The sequence below is a fragment of the Pyrus communis genome, chromosome 4, assembly GCF_963583255.1.
Source record: "Pyrus communis chromosome 4, drPyrComm1.1, whole genome shotgun sequence".
Lineage (NCBI taxonomy): Eukaryota > Viridiplantae > Streptophyta > Magnoliopsida > Rosales > Rosaceae > Pyrus > Pyrus communis.
The window spans coordinates 10,236,546-10,253,709 of NC_084806.1; the positions used below are offsets into that span (position 1 = coordinate 10,236,546).

A 17,164-nucleotide genomic window follows, 5' to 3' on the forward strand; every position below is an offset into this window, starting at 1 on the left:
TCGGAACCACCTAAAGTGGTCTGTACGACAGGCCTGGGTGTAAAACATATAAACGCTCTAGTGCTACGATCACGTGAAGGCTGTGCGAATAATCGCAGGTCACCTACGAGTTGGAACCACCTAATGTGGTCTGTACGACAGGACTGTGCACCTAACTTGGATCCAAGCTTAGCGTATGGTGCGGGAGGTGAACATCACGTGAAGGACTGTGCCCTACTCTGGGCAGGAGCACTAACACCGGGGGTGCAGGTTATGAGCTCTCTAAGCATCTCAAACCACTACTGAAAATAAACATGAATAACACTTACCTGGCACTTACCTGTGCGTCCACAGCACCCAATATGCATATGTATGTGTATGCAACTAATAATGCGACTAACGGTGCATAAACAGCGATAATATAATGCATGGCATAAAACAATTAACCCTTTCAATCAATTTCTGGAAAAATAAATGTATATAGGTATATACGGAAAACCAAAAGCCCACTCACTGGTAAGTGGAAGGGTCGTAGCCCCCCTGCCTCGAGTGACCACGTTCGTCCTCGGGATACGTATCACCTATATGCGAAACAACTACAAAAACGTTAATTTTAAAGCACATAATCAACTTCTCGTAATAACTTCTCACACATTGCTCAAATTGGACAAATGAATATACCAACGTGCTCTACACAACCTCAGGATCACACCCAAATTTTTAGAATAATTTTTCACCGCCGCATGCGCCCCCACGCGCCGGCCAAGGCACGGCCACACACGCCAGCCACGCGCAGGCACGTGCCTGGCACGCTGACGGCGTCAACTGACGCCGTAGGGAATATTCCGTCTCCTTCCCCGGCGAACCTCCGGCGCCGGAAAACTGGAAAATTTTCTAACTTCGATATCTCGTTCGTTTTTCACCCAAACTTGACAAAATTACTACCAAAATGAAGCTTAGACCTAGGAGAACACAATTATACCACTTTTATGGGTTAAAAACCACGAGATCTCACCTGTCCACACAATCCAACTCCGGCCAACTTTGAACACAGTGATCCCGACGTCCAATTCCTTCAAACGAACTACTCCGAGACTCCTTGGGACCCCACCAAGCTACCTACGAGCTTCAAATTTCCTAAAACGAGAGGAATTACGTTTGCATTAATAGTACCCCAAATCGGGCTTCGTGGAATCGACGTGAAAACGATGGTTTTCTTACCTGAAAATGGTACGACTGCACTCCTCCCAGCCTCATGAGCTCGAATATGGGTTTAGTTCCTTTGATCTGTGGGTGTTTAGTGTGCTTGTGTGCGTGTCCGTACGTTTTCGAAGGAAGAGGAAAGGAAAGGGAACTCGGGACAGTAGCAGGAAACAGAGGAAAGGTGGTGGAGTGTGGGGGTGTGTGTGTGGCCCAAAACATGCCAACACAACACAAGAACAACCAATAAACGTAAAGAAAACGAACTAGGGGCAAAATTGTCTTTTCACACGTACGTTAAAACGTTTTTGGGACGGGCTGTCACATATAAGATTAAAAAATTGAAAATTTTTCATAAAAACTTAATGGGTACAAACTTATTCTAATTTTATTGTTTATATTTTGGAAATGTTTGAATTGAAAATTAATTAGGAGTTTAATAAGGGTGTGAGTATTAAAACTCTAAATCAATTACTAACTTTTATTATAAAAATTATGTAACTTACATGTAATTCATTAATGTATTAATGTTAGAGACTTTGATCAAAAAACTTGAACATAAAACCTCGGATGCAAGGATTGATTGTCTTAATTAACCACATGCTATGGTTCAACTATTTTTCTTGTTCTTGATACATATGAATTTTCTTTGGAAAGAAATTGATTGTGTTCATGGACGGAGGCAGCATATGCCCGCTGATGGCAGCTATCCCCACTTAACTCTTTTTGTCATGAAAAATGCTCCAACTAAAATTATAAATTACCTATATACTGAGAGATGAAGTCTCAGTCCAAACACTCAACTCAAAATATCCTCTCACATTCTATACTCTTCCTATCCTCTCACCCTTCCGAGCCATGTAATTTTTTTCATCAGCTAAAGGTTTAGTTTTACCGTTCTAAACACCAGTTACTCAAAATTATGTTGTTGGAAAGATAAGTTAATAGCATTATATCAAAATTTTAATTTAATTTCATCAGTTGCGCCACAAAAGAATATTTATGGCTCCGTCCATGATTGTGTTATCCCAAAACAGCCGTCACTCTTTCTTGGAAAACAGGATTGGGATGACTCCAAGTTGGTTGAAGATACGGTTATTGTCTTAAGACCAAATGGACTCGACACTGCAGGTGCCCTACCTCTCCACGTTCCATCTTCCTATTACTTTTCCCACTGGACCTTCCATCTGCTTATCATGCACCAGCTGCTTATATGTGCCATGAAAATATCTCACTAAACTCTACCATCATCCATCATCCATGGCTAGGATCCAGGAATACGTTCATGTTTTCCCTGACCTCGTCGAACCCGCCACTGCGTGTTATACGATGGCGGCGATTGCAGGCCTTGTTCTCATGTATCTTCTCCGCAAGGGAGAGCCAAGAATTTATTTGGTAGACTTCAGCTGTTACCAGCCACCAAAATCTTGTAGGCTGCCGACGTCCATGTTCCTAGAGAAGGTCCTTCTGGACGGCACAGACCCTGAGAGCGCAGCATTCCAAATCAAGATCCTTGAGAAATCTGGGTTCAGCGAGGAGACTAGCATTCCTCCGTCTCTCACTTGCTTGCCTATCAAGAAATCACTCCAATTTGCGTTGGAAGAGGTCAAAGCAGTGATGTTTGGTGCAGTTTCAGACTTGTTCAACAAGCACAACATAAACCCTAGAGAAATTGATGTTCTGATTTCTAACAGCAGCTTGTTTTGTCCCACACCGTCTCTCAGCACTTTGATCATCAACAAGTTTGGAATGAGAAGCAACATCAGAAGCTTTCACTTATCCGGGATGGGATGCAGCGCCGGACTTATTGCAGTTGGACTAGCTAAGGACTTGCTGAGGGTTCACGAGAACTCATTGGCTTTGATTGTCAGCACTGAGGGATTGCATTTGAATTGGTACACCGGAAAAGTACGGTCCATGTTGCTGACTAATTGTTTGTTTCGGATAGGAGGAGCGGCCGTGTTGATGTCCAGTCGGAATCAAGACAAGGGCAGGGCAAAGTATGAGTTGCAGCACCTTGTGAGAACAAACAATGCACAAGATGATCGGTCTCATGCCTGTGTGTTTCAGGATATAGATCCCGAGAACAAACAGGGGATTTCGATATCGAAGGACATACTCCATGTTGCTGGAGACGCATTGAAGGCAAACATTGGTGCTCTGGGACCATTGGTTTTGCCACTTTCGGAGCAGTTTCGATATGGGGTTTCGATACTCAGCCGAAAGGTATGGAGTGGGAGGAGGAAGATTCACGTACCGGATTTTAAGAAAGCTTTCGAGCATTTCTGCATACATGCTGGGGGGAGAGCAGTTATACAAGGAATAGAGAAAAACCTGGAGCTGAGAAAAGAAGACGTGGAGGCCTCAAAGATGGCCCTGTACAGATATGGAAACACATCATCTTCTTCGATATGGTACGAGCTGAGTTACATAGAAGCGAAAGGAAAGATGAAGAAGGGCAATCGGGTGTGGCAAATTGGGTTCGGGAGCGGCTTCAAGTGTAACAGCGCAGTGTGGAAGTGTGTTTCCGATGTGGGAGCTGAGAGTACAAATGTGTGGAGAGAAATAATCCATTCATATCCCATGGAGGTTCCAAACTGAGAGAGTATATGCAACTTCAGTGTTTCAAGCTCAAAGGACCAAACACATGTATAATGTAATGTAATGTAAGGAGCCTGTAGCTCAATCGGCCAAAGGCATTCACCCTTGGCACCCGAGGTGCGTAATTCAATTTCCCCATTCCCCATGTTTCCTAACATGTTCCTGTATCTGAAATGTTCAACGAGCTAAAGATGCTCGAGACACGGGTTCAATGGCATCCAGATGACTCACTACAAACGTATATGCCCAGCAAACCCTAACTTGAAACCAAACCCTCCTAAAGATGCTGGCGATCGCCAAATTCTATAAGGGTTAAAAAACAAAAACTGCTTATAAATTTAAGAACGCAAAATCCTCTGGAAGAGTCAACGTAACTGTCTATCATTCCTTCATCTGTTGGAATGACTCGAGCCCAAAAGTCGAAGAATAAGAATGCAGATGAAAATGTAACTGTATCAAAAATCAAAGAAACAAAACAAAAACGACAATGATCCACCAATCGATGTTTTCTCTTCCATCTGACAAAAATGGTTCCCCATAATTTTCTGACTTTCCACATCTTGCGTATTCTTAAGCTGTCTTACTTGTTTTCTTGCTTTCTTCTGTCTTACCAATTTTCGGTGTCAACTCAAATTGGGCATGGTGGGACATCAAGGGTTGTTCCAGCTTGAATCTGACCCCAGCCAATAAGACGCCAATGCTTCTCAACACGTCGACTGAGCGCAATTTTCTCTCCTTTGCTCGTGCAAACTGGAGACGTGAGTTGCAACTTTGCCAAATCGTTCCTTACAGCAAGAACCCTAGCCCCTGTAGACATGGATCCTATATTCAACATGAGGATCTCGCCCTTGACCAGCTTTGAGACCTTTCCCTGCTTCTCAGACCCCTTTGTCCTGACCCCCAGAAGCCTTCTCAACAAGAAGAAGTTGACCTGTAAAATATACCACAATCTTCATCTACACCAAGGTTTTCAAGATTTGTCTAGTTCGCAATGAGAAAGAAGAAACAAAATAACTCAGAAAAATAAACATACTAAAAAGATGGATAAAGAATAAAGAAGAGAGTACAGTTCGAAGCCATGTCACATCCTCAAATGTAAAACAAAATGCACTGTCAACAACAAAAACACACAATTCATCCACGATTGTTTGTAAAAGGAGCACTTGTGCGTGTGCACACACACACACACACACAAAAAAGTTAGGCATTTTCTCTTTTTCCTTGAGGATTTGGGGTCAAAATCTTTCCCAAAACATTTAATTAAAGTCATGATCCTTTCCCTAAAATATATAGAATCTGCTGCATAAAATATAATGAGACATTCATTCAGCCATGACCCATTCACCCATTCATCCATAACCATTCATTCATTCATTCAGCCATCATTCACCACCTATCCATAATACACCACAACCCAATTTCAGCCACAATCACCCTTGTGCCGCAGCTTTGCAAGGAGAAAGGAGAGGATATCTTGGAGTCGTGTCTACCATTCAAGATTGTTGGATTGTTGGAACGTTTCTAGGTGTATTCAATCTTTGTTTTCAATGATTAATTTAAGTTTTCGTTGTTTAATTGCGAACATGAGGAGCTAAACTCGTTTTACCTAGAGTAGAATTCAAAGCCATGAACATATTTGCAATATGAATTGATTACTTCCAATTGTGATTTCATAAATCGTGAATGCAATTTACTTAACTGTTTGATTCAGAACTTATTCTTGTTTGTTGATTAAGGATGCATACTTAGTTTGCATGCATGAATTTGATGCTAGAATATATGAGAGTTTCACATAATCGTTACGAACTTATATTCACAAGTAGTGAAGATCGTTGGTCACGATCGTGTTAAGTTAAATTCCTGGCATGAGTATCACGATGTCATAGTTACGAATGCCTTGTCAATACTTATGATTTTCACAGAGCTTAATGATCTTTACTTGTGTCTCTATTATGCAGTTCATGTAGGGAACTTGGGAATAATAATTTGATTGCCGATGCGTTGTCCGTCCAATTCAATGACTTAAGGAAAATATGAGGGTTAATTAGTGATGAGACAGTTAATCTAGGGCATTGACGTTCATGGTTTATTGGAAAAGCAACTGGAAATCGATTTGCATGCAAGTGTGTCATGTGTGGAGGAGGATCCTCTAGCTAGCCAATCACCCATCAATTCACCTAAATTCGTATCAATTTACTTAAATCTGTTTGTTTAAGCTTTAAATTCGTCAAAAACCCAATCCCCTTTACTTTGTTGTGTCAAATTAGTTAGAATCTGTCCAAATTTGTGTTTTTGAGTGTTTTGAGTCAAAATCAATTCAATTTTCGTCCAAAGTAAGTCTTAGTGTCTGTTTTGAGTCTTTTTGATTGTTTTGTGCAGTTTTGAGTTTGATTAGCTTGTTTTGAGTCATATAAGTCTAGTTCAGAGTCTTAGAGTCTAGTTTTTTGTTTTTAAGTTTAGTTTTGTGTTTTTAAGTTAGTTTAGATTAGATTAGCAATCCCTCCTAATCCTCAGCCTAGAACGATCCCTACTTACATCTTTACTACAATTGTCAATAAAAGGGTTTAATTTGAGTGCTAGTTTATATCACATCAAATTTTTGGCGCCATTGTCGGGGAGATCGAGTGGTGACTGTGGCTAAGTGTTTACTCAAGAGTAGAGATGGCTAAAATCTATGTGAGTAGTGATTTTTAACATCTCATGTTGCATTGGAAATCCCTGAGGCAAATGTTGGAAGGTCTAGAGTGTGTTTTGTTTTGTTTGTTTTGTTTTGCTCGAGGACTAGCAAAAGCCAAGTGTGAGGGAATTTGATAGGAGCATATTTATACGACTTTGTTAGCCTATTTCCTTGCATTTACTTAGTTTCTATTTATTATAGTGATTTAAGTTATTTTCGTGTGTTTGTAGGTTCAAAGGGCTAAAGTAGCAAGAAAGTGCATTTTGGTGCATTTTAGAGCAATTTTGGGCTGGAATGGATAGCTTGTATATGGTGCAAGGTGGATGGACGAAATTGAAGTTCAAGAAAGGCTAAGAATATGCTAAAGAGATGGAGGAATTAATTCAAGACAAAGAAGATAGGAATCAGCTACAAAGAATGAAACAAGAGCCAAACTACCTTATTTTGACATAGTCAATCCTAATCCTTTTCCTACTTAATTTTCAGCTACCAAGGGGATTCCTAATTATATTAGGACACTTAATTACAAGATTCAAGAATGTTAATCCTTGTCAAAGTAGGATGCCGCACCAAATCTGCAAGGAATCCTTCCTTGCCGTGCAAGGAAGCACATTCCCTTTCCCTTTAGGAGCTGCTGCATATCCTTTCCCTTTATCCCTAGGATTCTGACATTTATTTCTCCTTTTCCTTGTGAATTTGGGATAAAAACCTGTTTACCAAATTAAGTTGGGCCTTGTTTTTCTTAAACCTATAAATAAAGGCCCTTGGTGCAGCCTTGAAGAGCCATTCACTACTATTCATACTTTCAGCCATTCTTTCATACAATTCATCACTCAAACCTTCACCCACACCTTGTGCCGCAACAAAAAAGAAGGAGAAGGACCCTCTAGCTAGCCAATCACCCATCAATTCACCCAAATTCGCATTCCTTTACTTAGTTTCTGCAATTTGCTTGTTTTTACTTTAAATTCGTCAAAAACCCAATCCCCTTTATTTTGTTGTCAAATTAGTTAGAATCTGTCCAAATTTGTGTTTTTTGAGTATTTTGAGTCAAAATCAATTCAATTTTCGTCCAAAGTAAGTCTTAGTGTCTAGTTTGAGTCTATTTGATTGTTTTGTGCTGTTTTAAGTCTTTTTAGTTTGTTTTGAGTCATATAAGTCTAGTTTAGAGTCCTAGAGTCTAGTTTTCTGTTTTTAAGTTTAGTTTTGTGTTTTCAAGTCAGTTTTAAGTAGATTAGCAATCCTCCTAATCCCCGGCCTAGAACGATCCCTACTTACAACTTTACTACAATTGTCAATAAGAGGGTTTAATTTGTGTGCTATTTTAAAACACATCAAATTTTTGGTGCCGTTGCCGGGGAATATTAAGAGAAAGAAGTGGCTGGGGAATATCACCTTAGGAACTAACTAACGCTAATGTAAAACAAAATGCACTGTCAACAACAAAAACACACAATTCCTCCACGATTGTTTGTAAAAGGAGCACTTGTGCGCGTGCACACACACACAAAAAAGTTAGGCATTTTCTTAGAAACAGCATCCCCTCAAGCTTTAACAGCTCAACCAATTAACATAATATAAAGTAACACAGCAGTATTGCTTACCTCAAGCTCAACAAATACTTCAGGGAGTGACCCAACTTCACCAAGAACTTGACCCACTAACCTATCAGCACGTGTCAAAGTGGGATCCATGGTTGTTCCAACACCAATAAGACCTCCTGGCACCGCAAATTGCAACTCATTTTGCTCAGCATACAATGAAACAATTCTAGAATATATTGGCGTGCACTTGATATTTCCGCTCTCGTCTTTAACAACAATCCCAGGACGAACCTCAATAAATTGGTTGACTTTCAAAACACCCTGCCACGACCACATTGTAAAATATGTTATTCATTAAGCATTTATGGAACTAACTACTTAAGAAACCTTCCCAAATTCCACAAATTATTAGATCCAAATCAAGAGCATGTGTTCACATTTTCACGACCCAAAACTTCTAACGTAGAATGACAAAGCAGGACTAAAATTAGAAAAATGAAAAAGGAAACCTCAAATAACATGAGCTAACACCAAATGGGAATAATCAAACATTGTCTACGCTTTCGACAAAATATGACATTAGAAGACATACCCTGAGGATACTTCCACCAGCCACTCCACCTCTAATCTCATCAACCTCGTACCCGGGTTTATTGACATCAAAAGAACGGATAACAATCATATTGGGAGGTGAGATAAAGTTCCTTTCTGGAATGGGGATCTTTTTTACAATGTATTCACACACAACGTCAATATTATACTTCAACTGAGCAGAAATTGGCACCACTGGTGCATTATCAGCTACAGTTCCCTGGTACACAAAATGCTTAACAATTAATGAACTGAAACCTATAAAACAGAAGGGAAAAAAAGCTCCAAAGGAACTTACCTGAATAAACTTCCTGATTGCCTCATGTTGGTTAATGGCCACATTCTCCTGAATGAGATCAACTTTATTCTGAAGAATAATAATATGTTGAAGACGCATAATTTCAACAGCAGCCAGATGCTCAGAAGTTTGTGGTTGGGGACAGCTTTCATTAGCAGCAATGAGAAGTAATGCTCCATCCATAATTGCGGCACCATTAAGCATAGTAGCCATAAGAATATCGTGACCCTATAAAAAAAGAATAACTTTTGAAGAAACATAACAAAATCAAATCAAGATAAACCACGAAATAATTTGGACAAGACATAGAATGTGAAATATGACAATCATTAATAGAGAAAATCTCTTACAACTAATAATGTTGCAAGAACCCATAGGAAAAATCTAACTTCAATGCTACTAAATAAAATGTCATCCATGGGTATAACAAACAAAAAATACGCTGAGACAATATATACATATATGATCATGACAAAGTATCAGACTATCAGAACCTTTTATCAAGCAAGGACGACCAGGTACACACCACCATTTATTCCCGACAATTTAGTGTAGTCATAAAAATTATGGCATATAGAAAATGGTACAAACAATACAACACAAAGCCTTACCGGGCAATCTACAAAAGATACATGTCTCAACAATTTCATCCTGCAGTTCTCAAATCCAGGAACATCACAGAGAGGAGCATCTTCCTTTCCACTTCCATATGCCCTAATAAAGAAATGAATATGCATTAACAAAAAGGGTCAAATGTGATAAAAGACAATTATATTAACTTGATGCCTACTTGTAAGCCATCGGTCGAGGGCAGCGCTCGTCTTCACATATGTATATCTTTGCATTGGCATATCCAAGCTTGATAGTAATGTTGCGCTCCAGCTCATTTTTAAAACGAACAGTCTGCATATCATTAATGTTTGATTTTTTATGTCTTAAAAATATAAACTTGCAATGGAATATCCAAGCTTAAATGTTCACAACACATAATTTGAGAAATATAGCTCAAACCAACAAACCAGTTATTGTACATGGTGCATGCAATGTTGGACCAATGTAATACACTATAGGCCCTTACCCAATAGCTTAAGGTTTTGGTATATAAAGTAACTTAGCAACAGTGAAATGAAAGAAGAATTGGAGCTCGGTCTATATCCACCGTTTACATAGCCAAAGACGCTATTAAATTTATTTTGATAGCAACCAAACTATCAAACCTATAAGGTAAGATTACATTTATCCCTCTTTCTCATAATTTACAGACTATCATCCTGGAGAATATAGTCCATACTATAAGACAGCTTCCATTTTCAATGCTCAGCTTAAGAGTAAACATACGTTCACCAAGAATAAAAGGTATATGATTCGTAGCCATCTGATACGATTAGCCACTTTTGTTAGTGAGCTGTAGAAATATGATAATGCTCAACAACCTAAATTCTCTTATTCCGGAAATATAACTCATTAGTATCCTAGAAAAATATTTCCTAATATATTTTTCCTTGGCAGTGGGTGTGCATTCGTAGCTCAAAGAGAACAAGCAGCCATAACTGGATACAACTTTTTTACACCCTCGTGAGTGGAAACACAAGCTTCCTTGTCTTTACAATATCCACACAGAAATAAACAGAAAAGATGCGAGCAGTATCAAATGCAAAACGGAAACACCTAATCACCTGAACACCAGAAATTGCTTTTACAACTGTTGACTTTCCATGAGCCACATGACCAATAGTACCTGAAAGGCAACTCGCATAAATCCAAGCAAGCACAAAATTAGGACCCGTACCAATGAACCAATGATGGTCGAATCAATAAAGAATGGCCATAATAATCCCAGAGCAGTCTGAACATCAGAATGAAGATTACCGATATTGATAGTGGCCTGACGAGATATAACTTCAGGCGAGAGTGGATGCAACTTTGTTACATCCAGTTTACTCAGGTCTTGCTCCATCAAACCTTTCCTCGACATTTTGACAGATACTTGAAAGTAAACAGCTAACAACCGGGTGGTATCAAAAGTGACGAAATCAAAACTGTGAAAGACTGCATCAATTACCCAAATTGTTGATTAACATTAAGACTCGGTTGAAAACGGACACTAGTACGCAAGCAATAGTATTTGCTGCAAAACCATAGAGGTATTTAGTGCAACACCACTTCAAATTTAATGAACAAGATTATGAATAAAATCCTATCAACAACGAAGACGAAAAGATAAATGAAAAATTAGACTAGAAACATTCATTTCAGAAGAAAATTCCATGTCCGCATCCTAAATTTCGACAAAAAGCATTTTCTATCAAATGACCAGTAAAACAACAAAAAAGAAGAATAAAACCCTAATTTCCACCGAAATTCATTGACGGCGGCCAACAGTAAAACCCAAGATGCCAAAACCCTAAAATCTCCAAAAAGTAAAAATGCTCCTCTTTTACACCAGACAAATAACAAATTGATAACAAAATACAGCAACTCAAACAATAACACACTCATATCAAACAGCTTGAAAATCTCACAAGAAAATATAAAATATAAAAAATTAAAAATTAAAAAATACAAATGAAATACCAGTGGCTGTAGAGAGAGAGAGAGAGAAAGAGAGAGAGAGATATTGGTACGGACCTGGACGATGCGATTAGGGCAAGACGACGAGAGTGAGCGAGGTTTTCTGTTGAGCAGTAGCGAGAAAGAGAGAGCAGGTTTAAGGGGAAATCGCTGCTACCTTCTAGGGATAGTGTTTCGCTGGATCTTTATGTTCGCAAATGCAAATGAGGGTGTTTTCGTAATTTGATGGTTAAACGAGCCACTGGTGTGGTGGTTCCTTTCTGTGTGGCTCAGGCCCAATATTTCATATACTTCTCCAAGTCTGTCCAAAAGCCCGACCGGAATTTTTTATTTTTTTTTTTGGTAAATAGATAATTATAAAGGCGATTAAACCAATCAAAAATTCACTAAAGCTACTTAAAAAAAAATGAGTGTATTCCTCTTCACTTGAAAGTGAGAGGTCTTAGATTCGAATCTCGTGGATGGGGAATTCGATATCAAATTAGGCTACTTATTGTGTGGCTTAGACGAACTCTCATTCCCTTAGTGTAAAAATATCGATATACTAAAAAAAAAAAAAAAAAAAAAAAAAAAAGAGGTTGTTTGGTATCTTCTTAGATTATTTTTTTTTTCTTTTTGAAACTAAAAAGTATTCAGTAATTTAGCTACATTCACCTTTTGTTTAAAGGAAAATGAAAAAGAAAACTCAATTTCTCACCCTAATAACTTTTATATAAAAAAAAATTGTTGTGTTTGACCATATTATATTATTTGTTGCTTAAACTCAACAATTTAATAGTAGCTTATTTTCGTTCGGGTATTCTTTTTGTACAACTTGAAGAAAAAGGGGTTTGAGCACTAGACTCGGGGAAAGAATAATTGATTTTAACCACTTGAGCAATTTTGTTTCGTTTGAGATGCAAAAGATAGAAAGCCAACAATTTTAAAGTGCAATGACAAGCTAATTTAATACTTAAAAAATCATGAATTAGATTGGTTAGGGGAAAGTAGTTGATCCCGTGGTCATTATTATTTCTTCCATCTCCTTTTCAAGACTTTCTCGGTTTATGGTTGCTCAACATTAAGAAAATAGACATTTCATTAATCAAGTCGTTTTCAAATAACAATCTATATTTTACTAGACATATATTAACAAATTTTAATAGCATGTTAGTGCGACGTAGAACGGGCACAAAGATAAGAGCACTTAATTAAAAGAACATAAAAGGAAATTGTTCAACATTAAACCATCTTTTTTCTATATAAGAAACAAGAAAGTCTAAATTAAAACGATAAGAGATTCAAACATGTTATATCTTTCAACAAATTAAGTAAAAAAGAAATACACTAAATTAACAAGACAAATATAGAATTAGCAAAAGACCAAAACTCTATAATATATAAAAACTGATCCCTATAAAGAGTAATTAACCAAGAAACACCAGGTACATATACATATAATTGATCAGAAACTCAATTTTTTTCTAACTTTATTTCCCACATCTATATCTTCTTTATTTTTTATCTTTTTTTTCCTCAAACATACGTAAAAAATCTCATGCAAAAACATTACATAGCGGAGCCCGCATCATTGCCCTTGGAGTCACCAAAAATACGCTGCCGAAAGTCGTTAACCATGAGCGGCAGCCCCTTGCGGAGGGACACGGTGGGCTCCCACCCCAGAAGCTCTTTCGCCTTCGAAATATCCGGCTTCCTCTTGTGTGGGTCGTCCTCTGTGTTGGGCCTGAACTCTATCTTTGCATTTGGATCTATTGTGTCTTGCACAACCTGCACATACAAGCGAGAGAGTAGGGGAGCGGGAATTCAAACTCGGGGCCTCGAGTTGTGAATTGTTTGTTTGTGCAGTTAATGGGGTTGATTGATTTTACCTGAGCAAGTTCTAGCATGGTGAATTCGCCAGGGTTGCCAAGGTTGAAAGGTCCCACATGATTTCCTTCCATCAGCCGCATTAGACCCTCGACCTAATTCCACAGAAGCAGTGCACAACAAATTGTTTAGTAAATTTCAGTTTACTTGTTTGAATCAATCAAGAGGAATAATTTATGCTTTATATTGCTACCATAAGCATTTTAAATTCTTACTCGACACTACATTGTTTTCTTACTATGTCCAAGAATGTTGCATTCAAACATTAGCCGTGCATAAATTACTATCCGAATATGGTGGTGGCCTCTATCATGAGAAAAGTAGAGTGTCCGACCATGTCACTTGACAGTTAACTTTCACAAAACTATAAGACCTTATGTGTTTTAATCTCATTTGACCTCACGCTACTCCCATTTAATTTAAGAGCTGTCCTAATCAAAGAACTCTACCAAACTTTTTCTCCTGTATCAAATCATAACTAAGAGAGGACACAAATATTCAAACAACTTTCACCTTAAAACACCATTGTGCTAATCTCATTTAGTTTAAGAGCTGTCCTAATCAGAGAACTCTACCGAAGTTTTTCCCCTGTATCAAATCATAACTAAGAGAGGACACAAATATTCAAACAACTTTCACCTTAAAACACCATTGACCTTAATGCTAATTTAGACAAAGACATGACTGGTGCAGTTAATAATTAGAAATTCATACTTAATTAGGAATAAAGGAGAAGAAATATAATACCAAGTCAGAAACGTATTGGAAACTTCTGGTTTGCTTGCCATCTCCATAAACTGTCAGTGGCTCCTTCCTTAATGCCTGTATATTCCATACACAACAAATTTGCAGGAAATATTATGATGTAGCAAGCCAGAGGAACCAAAAGAAAAAAACTACAAAATTTCTCACCTGAGCTACGAAATTGCTAACAACCCGGCCATCGTCGATGCACATACGCGGTCCATAAGTATTGAAAATCCGAGCAATCCTCACCTGCAACACATTCTATACATTAGAACCCTAACTGCAACTGTTATAATATTCGTCTCAAATTTTGAGTTTGATCCGGAATCATTTGAAACCGAGGCACGCATAATGTAAATGACAAGGAAAAGATTATTAGTATCGGAGAAAATTAAGGTGACCTCAATGCCAAGGCCTCTATGGTAGTCCATGGTCAGAGTCTCTGCTGTGCGTTTTCCCTCATCGTAGCAGCTCCTTACACCTGCCAAAGCCAACAAAACACTTGTATGAAATTATGTACTCATCACATTGTTGATTACATTTTACGGTGAAGTTTTTGTAAGAAACGCGATCGAGAAAATAGTATACATGTTTATTATTCATCTCGCTGTTGAAGCAAATGATCAGAAATGTGATTAGTAAAAGTGGTGAAGTTTGATATTCTCGCGCATAGTTTTGTCATGTTGGGGTCGAGGGGAGACATAAGAGAGTGGGGGAATGACTCACCGATGGGGTTGACATTGCCCCAGTAGGACTCGACCTGAGGGTGCTGCAAAGGGTCACCGTAAACCTCGCTGGTGCTTGTGAGCAAGAAGCGTGCGCCAACCCTTTTTGCCAGTCCAAGCATGTTCAGTGTTCCCACCACATTTGTCTTGTGCAGCCCCAACTCACACAACAAATTAAGGACCCCAAGCAATACCACATGCACACCATATATATCTTTTTTCCTTCAAAATATCTATGTGATTTTCGATGTAACTATAGTATCTACTATTACAAGTACTTGTTTTGCTACCAAAAAAAAAAAAAAATTTATATGTGAAAATATTAAACATGCACTCGATTTTTATGTCTAAATAATCAAATAAATTTTAGGTGTTTCTTTATTTGTGGTGTATTTCTTTTTGGTTACAAGGAATTAGATAAAAATACACTTTAGTGATAAAAAATTCCAACATTTAAAAATCATTTATTTTGATACATTTTCTTTACAAGGAAAAAATAAAAGAAGAGTGAAAGTAGAAAGATTATTTTAGAGTGTAAAGAAGAGTTATATTTTTCATACTAAATTTGAATATTCTTTTTCCTAACTCCATTTATACAAACAATACAATTGTCTATTTTAAGCTAGTCTACAAATAAAAAAATTTACGTGTAAACGATATCATAATATTATAGAGCTTGTTTAGAATTGCTTTAACTGTTTTTTTATTTAATTCCAAAAATATTTTCTCAAAAAACACTTTCAAACATTTCAAACAAACTCATAGCTATCCCAAATAAAGCATATAATTAATATCCAACATGCATATAAACACAAAAAAACAAAAATAGAAACCAGAGAAAGGATATAATTGTCTTGACCGGATTGAACTTGTAATGCACAGGGGATGCCGGGCAAGCGAGGTGGTAGATCTGGTCAACCTCCAGCAGAATCGGCTCGACGACGTCGTGTCGAATCAGCTCGAACTTCGGGTTCCCGAAGTGGTGCACCAAATTCTCCTTCCTCCCAGTGAAAAAATTATCGAGCACGATCACACTGTCCCCTCTCGCGATCAGACGGTCCACGAGGTGGCTCCCCACGAACCCGGCCCCACCCGTCACAACAATCCTCATGTTCTTCTTCTTCACCCCCAGCGGCACCTTTCCGCCCACATTCCGCGTCTCCAACAACACTCTCCGGGTCGGGTTGGCCGGCAGATCACTACCCTGCCCGGCAAAACTCGACCCGGATTCAAAACCTGAGTTCTGTGCGGACTGTAATTGTGGGTTCGGTACCGGGAAGGTGGTGAAGAAGAAAACGGCGATGGCGACGCCGATGAGGACGAAAATAAAGCGCTGTTCGCGGAGCACGTAGCGAATCGGGTTGGCGGAGGAAGTGTGATTGGTTTGCGGTTCGAGAACGGGTTGTGATAGGTCGTCATTTTGTTGATTGTGGTGGGTTCTCTGAACTAACGACGGATTATCGGAGCTTCTGGCCATAGTTTTCACTTGGGGTTCTGTCTAATTTTCCCTCAGATTTTTGATGGGGAAGTTTTTGGAGTGATGAAAAATTGAAAAGGGTGGGCAGAAGAGGAGGAGCATGGGGGGAGGGAGAGCCGGAGAGAAAGAGAGTGTGTGTGTGTGGGTGTGGGATTATGTGGGTGGGGAGAGGAGTTTTTTGGGTCGAAGTGGTCGGTACGTGGAGACATGCATGAAATTTGGCCGTATAATCGTTCTAAGGCGCGTGATTGGAGCGTGCATCTATATAGGTTTTGGCTTTTTGGGTAATAACGCGGTGTGGATTTACTTGCCTACTTTGCCACTAAACTAGATTGTAGTTTTTTAACTTTTGGTAAGGTAATAAGTAATGCTTTTTTTTTTAATTAGGTAAGTAATAAGTAATGAATAATGATAGGTAAGCATATAAAAATTACTTCTACTCATAAATATTTTCTCTAGAAAGTAATTTTACTGTAAATATTTAGCAACTTTTACGTAAAATTTAAGTTCATCTTCAAAAATCGTTTATGTAATTCATAAACTCTTATATGTTCTTCTGTCAAAATTATAAAAACAATTTTAATTATCGAAAGACATTTTTAGCCGTTTCAAAAATAGTACAAAACACACCACGTTTTCTTAAGAGAACGTTGGGATTATTTCACATCTAGACTCACTTTGGAGTTCATTTGTTCACACCAAAAAGAAGTTGCCAATGTAAATACGCTACAAATTATGTAATAATAAATTGGGTGTTTCTAATGTTATTCTTCTTAATTTTCTAACATCAGTAATTTTTATATAAGTGGTGAAATTTTTTATTTTTTAACACACATATTTCACCATTTGTATTATGACACGTAATATATCATCCCATGTTCCGCGCAC

At 38.2% G+C, this 17,164-nt stretch overlaps 3 protein-coding genes across 4 annotated transcripts; 1 reads left to right on the forward strand and 2 right to left on the reverse strand.

Moving 5' to 3' along the window:
- Nucleotides 1-2,439: 2,439 nt before the first annotated feature.
- On the forward strand, nt 2,440-3,962 carry LOC137732664 (3-ketoacyl-CoA synthase 7-like). Its single transcript, XM_068471963.1, has one exon. The coding sequence runs from the start codon at nt 2,440-2,442 to the stop codon at nt 3,778-3,780; it is 1,341 nt and encodes a 446-aa protein (XP_068328064.1). The 3' UTR covers nt 3,781-3,962.
- A 220-nt stretch (nt 3,963-4,182) lies between these two features.
- Nucleotides 4,183-11,651, reverse strand: LOC137731485 (eukaryotic translation initiation factor 2 subunit gamma-like). 2 transcript variants are annotated; one of them, XM_068470604.1, is made up of 9 exons: nt 11,519-11,651; nt 10,760-10,939; nt 10,567-10,628; nt 9,681-9,793; nt 9,502-9,604; nt 8,891-9,118; nt 8,594-8,812; nt 8,062-8,322; nt 4,183-4,711 (listed from the first exon to the last, which is right to left on the reverse strand). In XM_068470604.1, the coding sequence occupies exons 2-9, from the start codon at nt 10,863-10,865 to the stop codon at nt 4,409-4,411; spliced, it is 1,395 nt and encodes a 464-aa protein (XP_068326705.1). In that variant the 5' UTR covers nt 10,866-10,939; nt 11,519-11,651; the 3' UTR covers nt 4,183-4,408. The 2 variants fall into 2 exon arrangements, with proteins under 2 accessions (XP_068326705.1, XP_068326706.1); XM_068470605.1 differs by having other exon boundaries at nt 10,760-11,018; nt 11,519-11,589.
- Nucleotides 11,652-12,855: 1,204 nt separating this feature from the next.
- On the reverse strand, nt 12,856-16,487 carry LOC137732030 (UDP-glucuronic acid decarboxylase 2-like). Its single transcript, XM_068471320.1, has 7 exons — nt 15,647-16,487; nt 14,801-14,948; nt 14,476-14,555; nt 14,240-14,323; nt 14,075-14,149; nt 13,330-13,422; nt 12,856-13,228 (listed from the first exon to the last, which is right to left on the reverse strand). Exons 1-7 carry the CDS (start codon nt 16,274-16,276, stop codon nt 13,010-13,012), a joined length of 1,329 nt encoding a protein of 442 aa, XP_068327421.1. The 5' UTR covers nt 16,277-16,487; the 3' UTR covers nt 12,856-13,009.
- Nucleotides 16,488-17,164: the final 677 nt, after the last annotated feature.

Coding starts and splice junctions, on each gene's coding strand:
- LOC137732664 (XM_068471963.1), top strand. CDS start 2,440: ATGGCTAGGATCCAGGAATACGTTCATGTTTTCCCTGACCTCGTCGAA.
- LOC137731485 (XM_068470604.1), bottom strand. CDS start 10,865: ATGTCGAGGAAAGGTTTGATGGAGCAAGACCTGAGTAAACTGGATGTA. Junction 9,119..9,501: donor TATCTTTTGTAGATTGCCCG/GTAAGGCTTTGT, acceptor CTTTTTTTATAG/GGTCACGATATTCTTATGGC. Junction 4,712..8,061: donor AAGTATTTGTTGAGCTTGAG/GTAAGCAATACT, acceptor TATATTTTACAG/GTCAACTTCTTCTTGTTGAG.
- LOC137732030 (XM_068471320.1), bottom strand. CDS start 16,276: ATGGCCAGAAGCTCCGATAATCCGTCGTTAGTTCAGAGAACCCACCAC. Junction 14,324..14,475: donor ATAGAGGCCTTGGCATTGAG/GTCACCTTAATT, acceptor AATGTGTTGCAG/GTGAGGATTGCTCGGATTTT. Junction 14,150..14,239: donor TTAGCAATTTCGTAGCTCAG/GTGAGAAATTTT, acceptor TGGAATATACAG/GCATTAAGGAAGGAGCCACT.